This window comes from Geospiza fortis, unplaced genomic scaffold, assembly GCF_000277835.1.
Source record: "Geospiza fortis unplaced genomic scaffold, GeoFor_1.0 scaffold157, whole genome shotgun sequence".
NCBI lineage: Eukaryota > Metazoa > Chordata > Aves > Passeriformes > Thraupidae > Geospiza > Geospiza fortis.
In genome coordinates, this window is record NW_005054314.1 from 4161858 (window position 1) to 4181477 (window position 19620).

General features: G+C 39.7%; 1 protein-coding gene across 2 annotated transcripts in view; it reads right to left on the reverse strand.

Annotated features, from left to right (window-relative positions):
• Nucleotides 1-1781: 1781 nt before the first annotated feature.
• Nucleotides 1782-19620, reverse strand: part of CHRDL1 (chordin like 1) — a 35118-nt gene continuing 17279 nt past the window's right edge. For both annotated transcript variants that reach the window (XM_031056072.1, XM_005419833.2), the window contains 8 exons: nt 16106-16251; nt 15261-15354; nt 13057-13124; nt 12186-12360; nt 8719-8913; nt 6876-7043; nt 5679-5768; nt 1782-4409 (listed from right to left, as the gene is read on the reverse strand). In XM_031056072.1, the coding sequence (XP_030911932.1) occupies nt 4279-4409; nt 5679-5768; nt 6876-7043; nt 8719-8913; nt 12186-12360; nt 13057-13124; nt 15261-15354; nt 16106-16251 (1067 nt within the window). In that variant the 3' untranslated portion in view covers nt 1782-4278. The remainder of the gene's footprint in view (nt 4410-5678; nt 5769-6875; nt 7044-8718; nt 8914-12185; nt 12361-13056; nt 13125-15260; nt 15355-16105; nt 16252-19620) is intronic.

Sequence of the window (19620 nt, forward strand, 5' to 3'; positions counted from 1 at the left end):
TGACCCCTTTTAAAAGAGACTGGGATTTTTGCTGTTTCCATCAGTGGGAATAGAATACAGTTTTAATTTATTGTGGCCTTAACACGCCTGATTTTGTGGTGGTGTGATCCTGGAACAAAGCAGAGAGAAAGAGGAATGTAAATCTATAGGAGATAGATTTGATCTTGGTGGAGAGATATTAGGTATGGGTGCTGTTTGTAGTAGTTAGCCACATGTTATGCTTAGTGTGATGTACTGTCTCTGTCTCTTGAGCTGAGGTCACTTGAGGACAGACTGGGAGTTTTTACTTTAAGTGGTAGTGCAATCAGGCTCACTGCATTTACTGAATGAACTATCATCCAGTGTGCCTACATTAAAAACTGTTTTGCAGGGTTAAGATCAATTACTTGTTTTTGCTTTGGATGCTTTGCATTCTTGCTCACGGTTGGGTTGGTGTTATGTGAGAAGGGAGGGTTGTGGATTCATACTCGTATACTCATGTAGTTGCAGACATACTTTACCCAAAAAGTAAAACAGTCCAAAACCTCAGATCAAAAGATGAAGACATTTTTTAAACCTCTAACAAAAGTAATAAATGGAAATAAGAATTAACTTTGTCAATTTTCACCCCTCCCTCAATAAATCACTAAAATCTTGGCTTTCATCTCAGATGGATAACACAATAGGCACTAGAGCACACCAACATTACGCAAATACTTCATGTGCTATCAATTATTTTGGAAGGAGTCATCATCTGAATTGTGAAATGCTTTGACCTTTTTTAAAATGAATAGTGTAGGAAGAAGGAGAGTGTTAGTTAGACTGACACATTGTTTCTCTTGTACTTGTGTGGGTATTTCAAAGTATTCAGAAGAACACAGCAGTGAATAGGGCTCCCGCCTCCACACCCAGCCCCTCCTGACCTGTGGAGTCATGTGGAGCCAGAGATGACCCTGGTACGTGAGAAGGGGATAGGAGTGAAGTGAGCAATAAAATTTAGTGTGCTGCTAAAAAGCATTTGGATGTTATGAAATCAAGAGAATACATTCAATGGGGATGCAGCTGTGCAAGCCTGACAGTGGATGACTTTTAGTCTTCAGCGAGTAGGAAGGTGAATGCCCTGATGGAGTTAGGAGAGCAGAGCAGGCCCATGTGCCTGGAGCGTGTTCTCATTGAAAGGATTCTCCCAAGAGACTTCTTCTAAAATGAAAAGATGGCCAAAACGAATATACAGGGTGTGATGAAATAACAAGTTTCATTAGAAATTTCCAGAGATATTCTGGATTTAAGATTTGATGTACCTACTGATTTAAAATTATTTACTTTGAACACTCATCTTTGCCAAGGCTGATATTCTCCATTTTAGTTAACATTGCTAGCCATGTACATTTTTTTCCTTTATGTTTCTGAAAACCATCTCATTTTTAGGCATTAGCACAGAATGATTCCATCAACATTCCCCCAATTATTATGAGCTTCAGAATGTTTTGCCCAGAAAGCAGTAAGTCCTGTACTGTTCTCTCAGTTGGCAATGCTTGATTTCTTCTTAGGTTGTTTTCCATATATGGGTGTCAATGCTTTGATTTTCAAAATTAATCTGGGTGGGTAGGTGAAAGCTGAATTAAATTGGGTATTTTCTAGTCTGACTCTTCCATATCTCAGTATTGATTTCACAGCAGGCAGTCATGCACTGCACCCAGCTGGGCACATGGCTTCAGATTTGTCTGAGGTGCCAGCAGCCACTTGAAAACAGGGAGCTGAAACCAAACACCTTGAACAAACAGCACCCTAGGCAAACCATCTTATTTTATTATCAACTTCAGAGTTTATTAATTTATCAAACCAGGTCAAAGTGATACAACAAGTACATAAATAAGTACTGTAACAGACATACATCTCATGAAGAGAATGCAAAACATGACACTGTGTATTTTGTTGTCTTTAGTGACCAGAAACCGGAAAAACACAACACTGCATTTTACTAAATGATGCTTATGATTGTTTTTTGCTTTTCTTAAGAAGTGTTTATTATAAAATAAATACACAATCTGGATTCCACCAGTCCTGTCACAAATCCAAAAAAGCAGGTTGCCATCCTCATAAAAAAAATTACAAACACTGTACACTTTCCACTTAGTCTTTTGCCACCAGCTACTGCTACAAACAGACGATGCCTGTTAGGTGAGAATCAACTGCTGGTCTTCTCACCAGAACACTACAATTCCTCAGAACCTCTTCCTAAAGATTTATAATAAAATTTTACAGTCCTGCAGCACATTTCAACCCAGTAGTTGCCATGTGCAATCAGTGCTTCTTATGCCAAACTGCTTCTTCTACAGTTACACTGCAGCTCTGGTGCAGTGAGGTCTTAGGGCCTTTGTTTAGATATGCTACACCCCTTTCCAACACCAGGACAGGACTTATGGAAGCATCAGTCCCCTGGAAAGGTGACAGGACAGTTCACTTAGTTCTCCTTCTCATGAACAGTGATAGAGGATTTCTCTTAGCCAGGTGTTCCTGCATTTCAACTTGCTGCACTTTCAAATGGCCTGTATGCCCAAATCTCATCTGCTCTCTGTGCAGCCCTAGGGACAGCAGGGTGGTCCTGACATCACCCTGTATGTTTTCTCCTAATTCCCTTCAGCCTTTCCTTCACCTTCATGTCTGTTCTCCTCACTTGCTCCTCTTTGTTGAGAAGCCCTGCATCCCACTCACACACACACAGCATGGCCAGATCCTGGGTGCCATGGAGAAGCCTGGTCCTGAGGCCTGCACTGCTGATGGAGGCTGCCAGGGTCTGCTGCCCCAGCCAAGGATCCCCTCACCACTGTGAAGCTCTGCCTGAATGGGCTTTTGGCATTCAGCACCAACCTCTCCCACAACTTCATCCCTTTAGGAATGTGGACACCCTTGAGTGCTGTCACTGGCAGAATGACAAACCTCAAAATCCTTCCTGTCAGTGTTGATTTCACTCCCTGTGAAGCTCCAGCCCCTGGCTCAGGCCATTTCCATAAAGCTTTGTTTCCTAGCTTGTGTTTGAACAGCACTATTCCTGTCTGCTTGTGGAGTAGAAAATGGGAGCAAAAGCAGGCAGAGTCACTTGCATCCTGGGATTTAATCCAATATTGCAGCCACAGGGCAGTGCAGGATTTTGGTGAAAACAGTTTTCAAATTGTTATAATTACTCTGCAGATGAAAGTCACTTCTCTTAAACACACTGCAGACGTGCAATACTAAATTTAACAGAATCTCTCAGATTTGAGTTTTTTTCCTGAAGATAACAGTTGTCACAACAAGCAGCTGCTTGTTGTGCTCTACAAGCCTATAGCTGTTTGTTGTTTGTCATGGGAGATTGCTGTTCTTGAAACATGAGAATTGAGAGGTCACCCTCAGAAAAATGAAGATTATGTTTGTAACAAATCAGAACAAAAAAATTAAATTCTGTCACAACTTTTAAGGCATTATTAATCATGAGTTTTAATGCTTTAGGTGTTTTGAAAATACTGCAAGTACTTCACCACTTTCTGCCACATCACTTTAGAAGGTGGTTTACCAGCCAAGAGCATGTGTAAATAGGGCTCAGAAGAATGAAGTTATTAGGGTTATGATAGGGAGCTAACACTTTTAGAGAAGTGGGTGGAAGAAACAGTGAAAACTACTTGAAAGCCAACATTTGCTCCAATTGCTACAAAAATATATTGATTGCCACTAACACCTGCTGTTCAGTTTATGGACTTTGTTTGCTCAACTACAAGACATCATCCCAAAGGCAGGCTGCTAATGAGTCTGTTAGTTTAAATCTGGTTTTTATGTCTCCAACATGAATATTGTATCACTCCTATTTTTCCTCCACTACTACAAGAAATCCATGAGTCATTTCAACACCAGAAATGGTATAAATTCAGGACAGGATATAATGCTCTCCATAGCTCCTGCACATTTATTAGGCGTCCTTCTTTTCATTAGTTTGAATAACTTGCCAAATAACAATAGTAAAAATGTTCTGTTTTCTCTTTTTACCTTGCAAAGAAATGCAACTCTAGGAAAGCACAGTCTTTTTTTCTCCTTCCCCCACCAGTAACACAGAGCCTTCTAGTCTTTTGGAGGAGATATTTGAACAGTTGACACAGACCACTACACATAAAGCAGCAAATTTGCTGTGCATGATGTGAATAATTACTGCATTATAGTTTTGGGGTTTAGGGCAACTGCTGACTTAAGCAAAATAAGCCTGCAGTCCAGCTGCAGATCCAAGTTTTCAGAAGTTTTCTTGTGTTTTTCCCTCCAGTGCTGTCTCCCTTAACAGTGACCCTTTTCAGACTTTTCAAGGTACAAAACCTTTACCAAATCCTCGAGCTCAGTCCTGCACACTCTGCTTTCACACATTTGGCTGATCTGAGCTTCTCCCTCGCTAAATATTTTCCACTGGCCTGAAAACAAAAACACAAAGGAGACAGATATTGACTTAGAAAAGGGCACAGGGACTTTGAAGACATTTACAAGCACTCAGCAAACCAACTGATTCACAATGGTCAGAGAGGGAATGTCCAATCCTCCCATGGAAAATATTTGAAGCATCCTACAACCATGTAACATATTCCATGCAAAATAACTTTGTTAAAAAAATAAATATGGATCCGAATATTACTATTTTCTTTAATTAAGTAGTCCTGTAAGTTGGGTCTATTTATTCAACCATTTCATGACACTGGATACCCTGGTAAACCAAAGTATTTAAAAGCTGAGAAGCAGCACAGCTAAATGTTTAATGTACTGTGAACTCCTCCTACCTGTGCCTAATACAAAGTGTGATCTAAAATAATATTTCTACACATTTATGATATTGGTAATAGAAATGCATGCTGTCCTGGTAACTAGAATACTACTGGCTACTAGAATACATTGCAAATAACAATGACAAGCTTCTGGAAGGCTGACAGAAAAAGTGAGGGAATTTTTTATATGAAAACATATTTGTATCTCAAGAGGTCTGTAACAATTAAGAATATATTATTTCTGGGAAAAAGACTTTTTAACTAGGAAAAAAGTTATAGAAAAAAAGGTCAAGTTGTAATACAAAAGAACTAGGAATTAAAAATATCTATATCCTATTTCAGTTAGCAAATTAGCCGAATTACTAATTGTTAACTACTGTCACAATCCCAAACTGGATGAAATACAAAAACCAAATTGAATCAAGAGTGATAAAAGTACTACTTGTCCTTTCATAAAACATATTTTAATAATGAAGGTGTTGTTAAGAACATAGAAAAGTAATCTTTCAAGTACAACATAAGCGCATGTAGAACCCCTTTAAAAAGATCTGATTTTTTCCCCTTAAATTACTTTCTAAAACACTGGGGTAACTTGACATGTTACATAAATAAATCCAAATTCTGCAGCTGTGCTGACATTAGTCATATTTCAGACTTACTCTAGCATGGGCAGAAAAGATCCTATATTGGACTTTATCAAAACACAAGAGACTAAGACAGCATGTACATGAACTACTGTTATATGTATCTATATTTTAAATTACTCTACTTTGATTAATTAAATATCAACTTATCAAATATTGTGATCATATACTAGAGGAAATTTCAGTATATCCATTTGACTGGGATGAGTAACAGAGAATGTTTTTCATGGCTATGATTATATGGAGAGTAGAAACCACAGTAGGTCAGAATTTTACTTACTAAGGGTTGTCCTTGTTATCAACTTGAAGTAAGGAAGTCCTTCAAATTCTCTCTTGGACAATTTTTCAACATAGAAGTGATGCAGAATCCCTTCAGCAAAGAAATGAGAAGTGCATGTTACTGGAAATCTGCCCATTGTTCTAAACCTGGAGTTCTGTCCTGCCTTTTTATAAAATTTTCAGTCTATTCTTTTTTAAATTCTGTTTCTCCATCCCTCTGTTTTTTTGCTATTCCCCTGTAAAACTATTCTCCTGTGAAGCTGGGATTGCAGCGAGTTTGTGAGGGGTGTGAGAATTAGCCAATTCTTTTCCAAAACATTGAATCCTTTTTAATTGTAAGTAAATGCAAGATTACAACAGAAGCCAAAAGTCCCAGTGTCTTGGAGAAAAACAGCATAATTCTGCAGTCAGATACCATTTTGAGCCAGCAGGCAACATGACTGTCAAATCATTATTAGGCTTGGTGGCTTTTTAACACACAGGGTAGTTGTGAAGCACCCAGTGTTCTGTGATTTCTTTTCTGCTCCCACTTTGGCCTTGGCTTTCTCCTTTTAAGCACCTAGAGATGTATCATTTCCATGCAAAAGGGTGCACTGTGTGAGGGCTACCCATGAGGATCATATGCTTTTTGCTTAAAGTAGATAGAGATGATTTTTATGAAGCTGGTGATAATTTTTATTACACTGAAAGTTCACAATTTGCAGTAGTGCTTGGGCTTCTGAACGCTTCTCTATTTTGTTCTAATTTTACCAGTTAGTCTAGTAAAAGATATTGCTTCCATCCTTAACGCATTTTTTGCCCATATTCTATATGCACCATCATGGGTGTATCATCACATGGCAGACAGGGCAGACTGATTTCAATGAAAAGCTTTTTAGTCCATCCTAAGTAAGAGCCTCCAGGCACTTGTTTCAAACCCTACTACCCATTTACCTGCAATAAATTTCACAGAGTAATACTGAAAACCTGTTTGTCATTGTGCTTTTGCTCCCAATGAAGGGTAGGAGTTAGTAGAACTACAGCTTTGTGTGTTTCTGTGTTTTGTACAGAAAAATTTGAGTATGTTGGAAGTGGCTGTAATAGTGATATCCTAAAGAGCCAAAAGAACAGCAAAATGCTTAAAATCTGTAAACTATCCTGTTTACAGATTTTAATGGAAGGTAATGCACTGTTTAAAGAAAGAACTTTCTCAACTCACCTTTTTTAATAGTCCACACATGTATTTCTATTTGAGGTGGCTTTTCAATCTCTATTGCAATTTTCCTGATGGTTTCTCCCTCCTCTGTGGAAATGGATTCATAGACAGGAAATGTCTCTTTCCCACAGAAGTAATCTTTGTTGTCAAAGGTTTGACTTGGCACATCTTCTGTTAAAAAAACAAAAAGGACAGAGCACATACTACAACTATAATCAAGTCCTCCAGAATTTACTTGGCATCAATAGCCAAGAATGGTTAGTTTGAAAGTAGAATGTTCATTTATATGGCCACACAAATCCATCTCCAGCTGTTAACACAGACATTTAACAGTGTTCTGCCAGGTTCTGGTAGCCTGTCCATGGTGGTAAGACAGTATTTATACTTCTAATTCAGTTTCCTAAGGGCATGAGCTGTGTACAACAATGTGGTCTGGAGACTCCTCACAAGTCTTGAACCTGTTGTCTACTTTTCAAGCATATTTTGAAATTATGTTAGAAATCTCAGGGTAGTAAAAGAACTAAATGAAAATGGGTGGTTGGTTAGAGTGAAGAGGCCCAAATTAATATTTTGCTGAGGAAAAGAATCTATGAGGTTTGCATTTTGCTTGGCAGCAGCCACGTGCAACCCTGAGCCAGCCACAGCACACATTATCTCTTGCCCACCTGGTAAAGTTGTAGAGCATAAGTAGAAATTGTAATTACTCTGTTTGCAATTGACAGTTAGGCAGGAATATAAGAGAGATGATACAACTTAGAGGCTCAGACCACTTTTTGTGGAAACACCTAACAATTAATACATCTCCACATGCACAAGACAGACTGCAGGAAAAGGTTCAGGTTTTTTAAAAATAGGTACATAGGATCTCAAAAAACAAGGCAGTAACCTCCTTTTTGCCACTATGTTTTCTATTGAAGCCTGTTAGCCAGGCTTTGTTGGCAGTTCTTCCAATGAAATCTGTGGATCTCTCTTCACAAGTTTCCAAAAGACCTAGATACACACCTCCTGCCTGCCTACTGCCACTACATCGTGGTTTTCTCCCAGTAAGCAAGACTAGCAGGAGAAGATGGGAAGTGTGCATTCTACGAATGTTTCTACAGTGGCTGAGCAGCTTATTTCCTCAGAGCATTCTTGCCCAGTGCATCGACAAATAAACACAGAAATGGGTACATAAGGGAACGGTTTAAAGGCACATAAGAGAACTGGACAGTCCTTTACCTTTTTTATTAAATGAAACATGGCTTTTCATTTGGCAAACCATCAGCAGAATTCTTTTAGGAGATTTTTCACTAGCTGTAAGCATTTATTTTAGTAATGTCTACATAAGTTTTATCATTAGTGCAGCATAGACACAATGCTAAATCTGTGATAAGTTAGTATTTATTTTAAGGATTAAGTTATGTAACTGACACCAATCAGAGTTATGAATCCTTCTGGTACATTTTAAAAAGCAGAAATGATGTTATCTCCACGTGGATTTTAGAAGCTGGAAAATATTTGAAGGTTCTGTTGGCACTGTGGTGGGGGAAGGATGGGAGTAATGAACTTTCTGCATACATTTCTGTAATACTCTGAAAATGAGCATCAGGAAGTCATGTTAACAGCAGAGAGAAAGGCAGTGACTGCTAAGGACATGTGCCAGCAGCACGTCCCCTGTGTGAGGAGCAGCAGCAAGAGGAGAGGTTGCCCAGCAGCTCTGCCTGTCTCACACTGAGGCCCCTGCACACACACTGGAACATGGCACAGCTGCTGCTGCTGTTCACATCAGAGCTTGTGGTCAGGAGGCTTGAGCCAAGCCCTTTAACATGCACAGCAAAAAGGTGGTCTGTGATCAACTTTGTTTTACCTGGACAGACTTTACAGCATTTTCCTTCTACTTTCTGAGGGTATTTGCAGGGATATTGTTCTGGACAGTGAATTTTCTTACATTCTTGTTTGGTGATGTTGCAGGTGCACAACACACACTCTACGACTCCAAAGGCCCGGAGATTGGGATGCCAAGATTCACCATGTGAGTATGTTTTGCCATTTGAAACACAAACTACAGAAGAAAAGAAAAAGAAGAAAAAGTTCAAGTGGAAAAGGTTTGTTCACTTACTACCTGTCTATAAATATTCATTTAATTCATGCACATTGTTTAAAGTAGTGTCTCTACATCATCTGTTAGCATCTCAGGCCCATTTCTCTGCTTTTTAATTTTAACTTGTAGTTCCTTTATTTAAAATGAATCTGAGCCTGTGATCACCCTTTTCTGAGCAGTTTTTCCTTGATGCCAACTCTGCTGATGCTGATGTCCATTAAGTTTTGAGGAAAACAGTGAAGGTCAAGTGTCTGAGTAGCTCCCCCCCAGTTCATGCATTTCAGTTATGCATTAGCCAGCTTAGAAAACTCACTCCCTCCCCTCGTATTCTCTGTCCACACACAGGACACAGCCTGCTACAGTGGCTTTGGCTGCATTTGAATTCAATTTGGAGATGACAGGTTCATGTCATTTGAGTCACCTGCACAGCTCCAGCCATTTGCTGAACACAGCCTTTACAGTGAGAGCAATGCTATCAGCTGGCTGGATTAGTGATACCTAGGCCTTTTATTGCTTGTACATGAGAGTTCTGCTACGTAGCACACTGAAAAAAACCACAGAATACTTGCAAAATGGAGTTTAATTCCTTTGTGGAAATAGGTATGTCAATAGGTATATAAATTCATTTGGCTTTTGGAATCACAAGAAATCTTGAAAAGATTCATTAGGGACTGAAATTTCATTCCAAAAGCTTCTAAGAAGTTCAGAATATTTATTCATCAGAGCCCCTGGGAGTCACAGAAATATAGCTGACACAAAGAGAGTGGAAAAATCCATGCCTCGTAGAAGCCACTTTGGGTCACCCAGCAGTTGATGGGAATTAAATCACTTTACACCATGTTTCCATTTGTCCTATAAATCCTACTTCTTTCTTTTTAAATATTTTATAAACACAAAGAAAAATGCAAACTAATCCTAACAAGGTGAAAGAAAGGGCACTGCCTGATTTCTAAAAGCAACAAAAGTGAGCTGGGATATGTTGTAAATATTTCCAATTCTTCTAATATGCCATCATTTTTATTAATGTTTTTTATTTGTAAAATATGTTCCTATTTTGCCTGTAACTTTCAAAAGCAATTTAAATTTTATCTGTAATCTGAAATTTATATCTAACTGGTAACAGATGTAACCAACTGGTTTATATATTTTAGTGAGTTACTGAGATTTATGGGGAGTGTTTTTTGCAATGTCTTTCATGAGCTTATGCTATCATTTCGTTAGTAATTTGCCACTTTTTAACTTTTTTTAAGACATGGGATTTTTTTTAGAGATAGGAAACAGTTTTGTTTCTCAAATAAATGTGAAGTTTTATCTGTAAACTAAGAACATGGGAGAAAGAACTATAAATGAAAAAACTGGTAAGTACTCAGCTGCTCAGCAGGCTTCTTACATGCCTAAATAGCATAATATTGCTAATTTGTATGCTTCCATGGACTTCTTTTCCCCCAGCCAGAGTTCTCCAAATCGTTTATGGACATAAATACTTCTGAGTTCTCCCTGACAGGTGAAGGGATAATACATGACATTGTATGGATACATACTCTGTCTTTTAAAGGTTTTTTGACACAGAAAATTAAATAAATACTCTGAGGCAGGAGATGAAGACTCTAGTAGAAGCCAAATACTGGCAAATAACTTCTAGTTACCCTGTTTTTAGTGCTCTTCATGCTCAGAATGAGAAATCTGTATCCTCACAACCACATAGTATTTGCATGTCAGAAGAGCTGTGAGTTTGTTCTTTAACTTGTTGAAATGTGTCTCAAGGGACATGTGCATTAATTACTAAACACTTGTTAATTGCACAGGAACAAAAGAAAACACATGGTCAGCATTCCTGTTTCCATCAGGGGGATCTCTCAGACACTCTCCAGGCAGTGAGTGTCTGAAGTTATACTGCAACCAGAAATATGCTGCTCGTCTGTATGTCCTCTATTTGCTGAAACAAGTCAGTTAGAAACTGCTTTGATGATGTCTTCATGTGCAAATTACATGTCAAAGACATTGCACTATGTGGAGATTCCTGCTCCTAGATTCACCATAAAACACTGGCATGATCTGAATGCTTTTTCATGCTTGTTCAGGTGGATAATAAAGATCCTATAGCCAACATTCCTTCTGTTAGTTAATACCTTAAAAGATTAGTTGGCCCTAATACAAGGGATTTTAACTCTTTGTGGTAGTTTCTAAGTATGCTGACTGGTATTTATGGATAGATGCTCTTCTGAGCATATGTTTTTACAGCTATTTCTTTTATAGCTTCCTAGGCCAGTTCCTGCAGACGTCTCTTCACAGAGGTACACCCCCTGTGGGAACTGAGCATTCCAACCTTTTTACTGTACAAAACCTGCAGTCCCACTAACTGGTGAACTGGTATTTCTGGTATTTTCCCTTTATTTTTGTCCTTCCTCTAGTGCATGAGGAGCATGAATTGAATATGGTTTGCCACATGGGCTTAAGATTCTGCTGTCCCCAAAACGTAGCATGTCCTATATTCTATTAGCAGAAGGCACTAAAAGATTCTTTACACTGAGAATCATTATATTTGTTCAATTTGCCTGTCTACAGCTCAGGCATCCAGTACAGGCTAATTGCCTACTCTGCCTCTTGTGTTAGTCACAGGGGAGGGAGATATCCCTTATATCCCACTGTCTCAGGAAACTTGTTTAAGGTGGGGGAAGACACAAGACTGTCTTTCATGAGAATAATTTGCTAAGTCTTGGAGGCAGAAAACCTCCTGATACTGTGGCAAAGCTTTATGGTCTGAGATTTGCAGGGCAGTTGAAATATAAGCTGTTTGCAGCTATAAAGTTACAAAATAGGAGAGAGTGTAAAGAAAATAGCCACAAACTATTTCCTCCAGAACAAGTCACTGTGTGAACAAGTTAGTGAATCTAAAGGCATTGTGGTGTCCTTTGTGGCACAAAGCACTCACTTCCCTGGCAGCCACCACATGAGCTCTCAGAATTATGGGGCAAAATCCCACAAAGTTACTCAGAGAGCAACACTGCTTTTGCAGAGTGAAATGCAATGTTGTACATGTAGGCAGACCTGATCTCAGTCAAGAAGGAACTTCCTATCTTCCATAGCTTATTGCTTTTGCCTCCCTGATTTGCATTGGATTTCTCAAATAGTGCGAATTTTCAAGATTCTGCTGTATATTTTGAGAGGCCTTTTTGAGCTCTAGGTGGCTGATCCTGACCCAGAGCAATCCTGGCAGAAGCGCCTGTCCTTACCTCGGCCGTGCCTGTGCTTGTTGTTGATGACGATCTGGACGATGGTTCCGGAGGCCTGCTGGGGGTCCGGCAGGACCCCGCGGTTACTCCTGCCACCGGGGAATCGGGGCACGTTCACTGCCTGCCTGCCTGAGCTGGCTGCCAGGTCGTAATGGGAGCGGTGGTAGGAGTGTCTCTGGGGACAGAAAGACAGCAGGAGAGTCAATGTTTCACTCCAGTGAACAAGGGGTACGAGTAGGGAATGAGTACTGCTGTGTAAAAGTAGGTGTAGTAGCGCATAGCATGTTTTCTAAAAATACTGCTCCTTTTCAGAGAATCATTTTCCTAAATGCCCATGAACCTGAATGTTTCATATTACAGTCCTTATTTTATAGACATGATTCTTCCCACTCACCCAAAGATATGCTGGTTCATGTATTTAAGTAGTGCACCTAATGCTTAAAAGCCCTACAGATTCTCTCCAAATGTTGCAAAAATCATCTCTCGAGCAGTAAGTTGTTAATGGATAACTTCTACCACCAAAGACAGTGAAGCCCTATAGTAAATATATGTGTATGTGAACTGGGAAGCAAGTATTTGCAATTATTATTTAAGAGCAATTCTTGCATAGCAAACTAATACTGTCAAATTTTATTCTTATAGAGCATATACAGAAAAAACAAAATCCAGGGACTTCAGGAGCTCTTGCTCTAATTCAGTATTATTCATGAATTCAGCTGAGTGAAAGAAACCTGTTTTGGGCTAGATTCACAGAACCTAGAATGAGGCAACAGGTATTCAGACCCATTATCATCCTTTTCTCTTTTTTCCCAATGTACTGCCATGCATAGCACAGCAAGAAATTTGTGTTTAAACTGTAGGTCCCACTTACAGCTTCCCTGTTGGCTGGCTGCCGGAATATGTCTCCATCAGAATGTTCCCATGATAATTCTCCATCTCCTGTACATGAAGCAGAACAGTATCCATTAGAGGAGTAACTGTGCAACACTTTGGGAGATACAGAGGGGAAAAGTCTCACCTGGCTTTACAGCTGTATTAGGGTCTAGTCAGTAGCAGAGGAATGAATATGAAAATCAGCAAATTTTGATAGTAATATACTTGGCCATGCAGGAAGCAGAAACTGACTCACAGTTTCCTCCCTGTGAGCTGAGCTAGATCTTTGCAAATATTTTGTTTAGGTTTGCATTTCATAGAAAACACAGCGACGAGATAAAAGAGCTTCTGCCATATTGAAAAGGACAAGGTAGATTATGAGATAAATGATCGTTTTACCATTTTTAAATAAGAGCAGTAGAGAGGAGAATACATTAAAAAAGCCCTGGATCACTGCAGACAGTGGGTCGCCTCTAATGCATAATCTGATGTAATCTCACCTCTGCTATGGAAATGCTAATGAACTGGTTTCTCATTAGTGACTGTGTCTGATGTGACTGATTTCTCCAGTGCAAGGCTGGTTTACTGCATAGCTATGTTTGATACTTTGTACTTTGAAAGTCAGATTGATTTTTGTAACTGGAAGAGGCTGATTTCAGATACAGCTCATATAACTACCTGGTAACTGACATCAGACAATTAACAAGGATTTACTTTAATTAACTGTCAGTGTATTACATTTAAAACAGTCTATCACTGTATTTCTTCCTGGGAACAGTACTATCACTTTGTTTGTTTGAGATCAGGTGGCTTCACAAGCAGCTTGTCTGGCAAAAAGTTTCAAGATTTGTAAAGATACTATGGAGTAACATGGCAAAGCAGCAAAGAATGAGGACCAATCTCTGTGCAAAGGAGAACTGCAGAGAGATCCCCATCCTTGTTCTGTCTGAGGTGATGTGTTCATGCAGCACAGAGCACTGCCCTCCTGAGAGATCAGCTCAGGTCCTCCATGGTGCCACACATAGGTTAATTGCCACTGCAGGGTCCCCAGAGGAAGCAGCTTTGTCACCCTGCTGCACTGACAGGACTACACAGCTTCTGTGCAAGACTCATTCCTTCAAACTGCACAGACCTCTCTCTGCATCCTGCTGCTTTATTAGCACTGATGCACTCTCAAGTACCTTCCTGCTGGCTCAGCCCTCCACTGCTCAGAGCTTTTGGTTCAGTGTGTGCACTCAGCCAGCTCCTCAGGTCAGGGGCTGTGGGACTATGCTGGTTTGTATTTCACAGCTCTTGCACCATAGGGAAAATTATACAACTAACTAGATAATACTACTTATTTTTACCATGCAGTAGCACTGAGTTCAAACAAGCAGAATATCAAAAGAATGCAACAGCACAAAGGTGCAAGCAGGGGAGATTTTCAAAGCATCCTGGCATCATTGATATTTTGAGTGGCCCTTCTGAAAAGCACAGGTACCTTTAAGTGCATATCTGCATCTTTGAGAACAGGCCATAGATGCTTAGATACCCTGAAAGTGGTGGCTCAAGTGCCATAATACTAATATTGAGATAAAATACATTTAGAAATTCTTAGACATTTTGGGCTTTTAGACAGACAATTAGATTTAGACATTCAGAGAGGCTGGGAAGGCCCCTAGAATCAAGTGTCCTGTGGGTACAAGATCCAAAATGCAATTGCTAGTAAAGTACTGAAGTCACCTGAGTATTGTCTGATACCTGTTTAAATTGGAGTAATTGCCCTTGCCTCTGAATTGAAATTCTCATGTCTTGCACAACTTGAGTAGGTCTGCTAACTAGTCAGACAGAAATTACAAAGCTTCTCTACCCAGAGTAATGGCAGCTACTTCAATACATCATTTGAAGCCCTTTTTTTTGGTAAAAAGGGTGATTTTTGGTAAAAAGGTAATCATTATCTCATTTTGAGGTAATGATTTACCTCATTAAGGGGATGCAACTTTATCATTTGAGCATTCTCACCTTGTTTCAATTTAAAAAAACGAAGGTAGCAACGTTACCTTGCTGGCACTCACAGAGTAATTTCCCAACATGCATTGGATTGTAATTAAATGGGAAACTTGGAGAAAGTGTCCTGAGTGACAGTGCTGGTGCACAGAGAGGGCTCTGAAAGGGAAAGAGTAAATTCAGAGCCTGTCCTTCTGTGACTGGGCTTGAACATACCTCTGCAAACTGGACAGCAGGACTCCGGAACAGAAACTGGGAAAGAGCAAGTTAACTTGGGACAAGTCTTCAATCCACAGTACACATTTCCTTCCTGCCAGTAAAATACAAATGGGAATTTAGAAGGAGTTGTTGATTGTCTGGTACTGTATATTCTTTTTTTTATGGACATGCTTAAATATGTGTTTACATAAATGCCACTCTATGCAAAAAGCAGAATATTAGATTAGAGCAGTCTGTTCAGTACTTGGCCTATGAAATTATTAGTTCATGAAGAATATGATGATGATTTTATGAGAGGAAGTAGAGAGCTGCCAGTAGTTGATACTGAAGAGCTGGTTGGATTGAGAGGGATGTTTTGGTTCAGACAGGCTCTGAAGAGTCACTGGGTGAGTGCTCAAATAATTGATTTGAATTGTGACATCTCAGGAATGGCTCTGTGGCCCAGTGCCAGCTCAATGCTGTCCCCTCCCAGCCTTGTGGCTCTTTACTTATCAGCCCAGTCTAAATGAAATCAGTTATTGGTTTAGTGCTGTATTTTCCAGTTAGGTTGAAGGGAAATCTTCTATATATTCTAAGCAGCAATTTTTACCTGCTGCCTGTGCACTGTAAGCTCAGTCACAGCCGATGCAGGATATGCATTGTGCACTGTGTTTAAGAGGTCATCTGGCATTTATTTACCAAGTACTGCACACTCTCACCAGCTCTGAGCACTCTCATGAGTTTCATCATTAATTCTCAATCCCAGCCTTTGCTATGCATTGCTTATATTTCAGTGTCATATCTTCTAGAAAGGAGAGCTGGAGCATAGACAGAGCAGGGATCTGTCAAATCCTGTTACTTACTGAGCAGCTGCACTGGGCACACTGGTTTGCTTGCCTGTTTTGGAAAAGCCCCTCAGCCACAAACATTTCTCCATGGTGGTAGGTGGTGCCATTGTATTCACAGGATTTCCCGGTGACTTTGCTGCTTACTGAGAAAAGGGAGTCTTCTGGAAGCAAGAGGAAAGGAACATTTCATGCAAATGTTCTTGAAAATTAACAATGTCATAAAATACAGTGGAGGGAAAACTTCCCTTCTTCATTTCTCTTTATTATGAAAGGACAAGTTCTGTAATGCTGCAAAGTACAAGTGATATGCTACTATCTTGCTGAACTTTGGTAAATGACACTTAGAGGTGACTGTCCCAGTTAATCCTAGGATGCTGACAACCAACTGCAATGCCAGCACTCATGGCCCTGTCTCAGGCTGCAGTGTTTTCCCTTGTTCTGTAGCATTTGGTATTAGGACAGAGGGGTATGGCTATGTGCCTACTTGTTACCTGTACATGGCTCTTTCATGGTTTAATGTAAAAGGCATGAGGTACTGCATGCACACAGAATCCCACTATCAACAGCACTGTTCTAGCAGGGTTTCAACTCAGGATCATATTGAGTTCTGCACCACATGGGTTAAATGTTTTTCCAAGACATAAAGCTATCCATACCTTATGCTAAAACATCCCCTAGATTGTTTGGCTATTAGCAGTTGATAAACTGTGCAAAGGAAGTACACTTTTCCCATGAAATGTAAGTTACTTGATACTGCTTGGGCAGTGAACCTGGCACTACATATTTATATTCACATGAATTTAGCATCTCAGCATGGGAAAAGACATTTCAAACAAGGGCTCTGTGGAAGTAACAGTGGAGTGTTTGTTCTCTGGAGCCCAAATCACAGTAAATTTCTAGGAATGCAGCTGAAATTTCAATCAGTGGGTTTGGGCTTTCATGTAAAAGAAACCTGAATATTCAGGTTTTCCTACAGTCCCTTTCATTACCTATCAGATAAACCTGGAGATATTTTTCTGTGAAACCATGACACCACAGAATGTACATTTTTCTGCTGTGAGCTCAAGTGAAAAGGCAGTTTTCTGCTGGTATGCACTGCCATTAAACACATTTAGTTTTCCATAAAAGCATATATTAATTACATTGGTCCATCAAATATTAATACTTTAAATGGGAAATGTGAAATCTGTCTGTGGAACATACATGTACTACAGTATCTGAGAGTGTATGGGGTCAGCAAAGTCCATTCTGTAGGAGACTGGCAGAAGTCAGCTAGTCAGGGTTCTTGCCTGACATTTTGTTGCCTGACACACTTGGTATTTGCACTCCCACAGGTGAAGCACTGGATTCATCATTATTTCAAAGCAATCAAGAGTCAAATGACACCTTTCCAAAATCTTATAAAGAGTACAGAGTCCTGACAACATCTGTGTTTGGCACAGAAATGCATTGCTTTTGGCACTTGCTGTATGGTTTGCTAGTAATGCACAGTCTGGAATGGCAAGATGTATGCTCTAATTAAGAAATCCTTCAAAAGTCATCAGAAAAAAATTCAATTGACAAATTCAGCTACTATTTATGCCCAAATATTGGAAAACATGGATAAAGAGGCCCTTTTCAGGACTGGGATGCCTCCCAAAACTTAAATCTCTTTCCTGGGTTTTCTGAGAGTCATCTCATGGAAAGCAGGAGGAAAGACTGACAAACCTTTAGTTATCTCCTTGCCCCTTGAACAACTAGAAGAGCAGAAGACTGGAAAGAAATTAAAATGGAAGGAGAAAGGAAAGGATAACACAGATGGTCCTTGACTGGAGACAAGGCCCTGTTCACAGAGCCTGTGCAGGACATTGCTGTGCCCATGTGGGATGCCTGTCCAAAAGCAGTGGGTGGCTTGTGGTCTGACATTTGCTAAGACCAATACCTGAATGACTCACCATGACTCTTCAGAGTGTTGGATGAAGAGAGTAAATTTTACTGCAGATTTATCTTGGTATATCACTCAGTTCTGTAGGAAATCACCAAATGCCCTTAAACTGTGGCTTCTAAATAAGGAAGGAGGATGGTGAAACTTTTATTGCTTGGAAAATGATGGCAGAGAGAGCTGCACTAGGTAGTTGTTTTCATCTGGATTTCTTTTAATTGATCACAGAGGTGGGCCTGTGACAGCTAAATCATTACATGCAGCCCAAAACACATCTACAGCTGCCTGTCTGGAATTTGGGATGAAATTCTCTGGCTATTTTAAACCAGAGAATCACAGGATCATTAAGGTTGGAAAGGACCATTAAAATCATCAAGTCCAACTTTCAACTTAGTTCCAGCACTATGTTCACCACTAAACCATGTCCTCAAGTGCCATACCCACATGTTTTTTGAACACTTCCAGGGATAAGGATGCCACCACTTCCCTGGGCAGTCTGTTCCAATGCTTGACAAGCCTGTCTGTCAAAACATTCTAAACATACCTAATGTAAACCTGCCCTGATGCAACTTGAGGCTATTTCCTCTCATCCTGTCACTTGTTACCTGGGAGATGAGACTGACACACACCTCCCTACAACCTCCTTTCAGGGAATTGAAGTCTCATTTGATAAAATAATTGTAAGAGAAGTCAGTTTCAATTACAGGACATAAGACCATGATTTAAGTCCTATGCACAGGCCTGTCCATATGGTCATCTGTTAGCACATTAAGTGACTGGACATACTTCATTATTGCACAGAGTCAGGTCTTAAAAAGTCTTCAGATCAAGACCACATTACTTGTTATTGCAAAAAAATATATACAGTCATATATTGGAGATGGCATATTGAAGAGCACAACTGATCCTCTCTAAACACAGCATTTGCCTGGAGCTGCAAGGAAGATTTGTTTATTTTTCTATGTCCAAATATAATTTCTGTCTGGTGCAGTTTCTCTCTCTGTCTAACTTTGCTGGTGTGTGACTGATTTTCTTAACTCAGCCTTGGTTTCTTTTCTAATTCTTTTTAAATCATGGCTAATTAGAGGAGTTCAGACTCCCCCATGATATCATATTCTCCTGTAGAATGTGAAATTAGAGTCATTGTGGATTGTTTTAATAAGTGCCAGGTTTGAGCTTTGAAGAATTTTGTCATTAATACTGATATCAGCATACATTATTCTGTGCCTTAGAAAAGACAGGTTAGAATCAGATTAATTAACTGCAAATATACTGCATTGCTCAAAGCTCTATTTGTAAACCTTGCTTGCTAATCAGGACTGTTCCCAAAGCTTTATCTGGCATTTTAATGGTGCTGACTAACATTGCTTTAATTAGCTGCCTCTGTAAAGTACCAGGCAAACCATCTGTGTGAATCCTTTTAATTAACTGGGTTCAGTCTAAGGGGTTTTCCTGGCATTCTTAGCATGTCAGTGGAAGCAATCTACAATGTATAGGGTAAAGATGTTATAGCATCATTGTAAAGGAAATATCTCTGTGGTTGCCATTAATTCTGTAAGGGCTCAGACTTCTGTATAGAAGTTGAGAGGCCATGCTTATATTTCCCTAC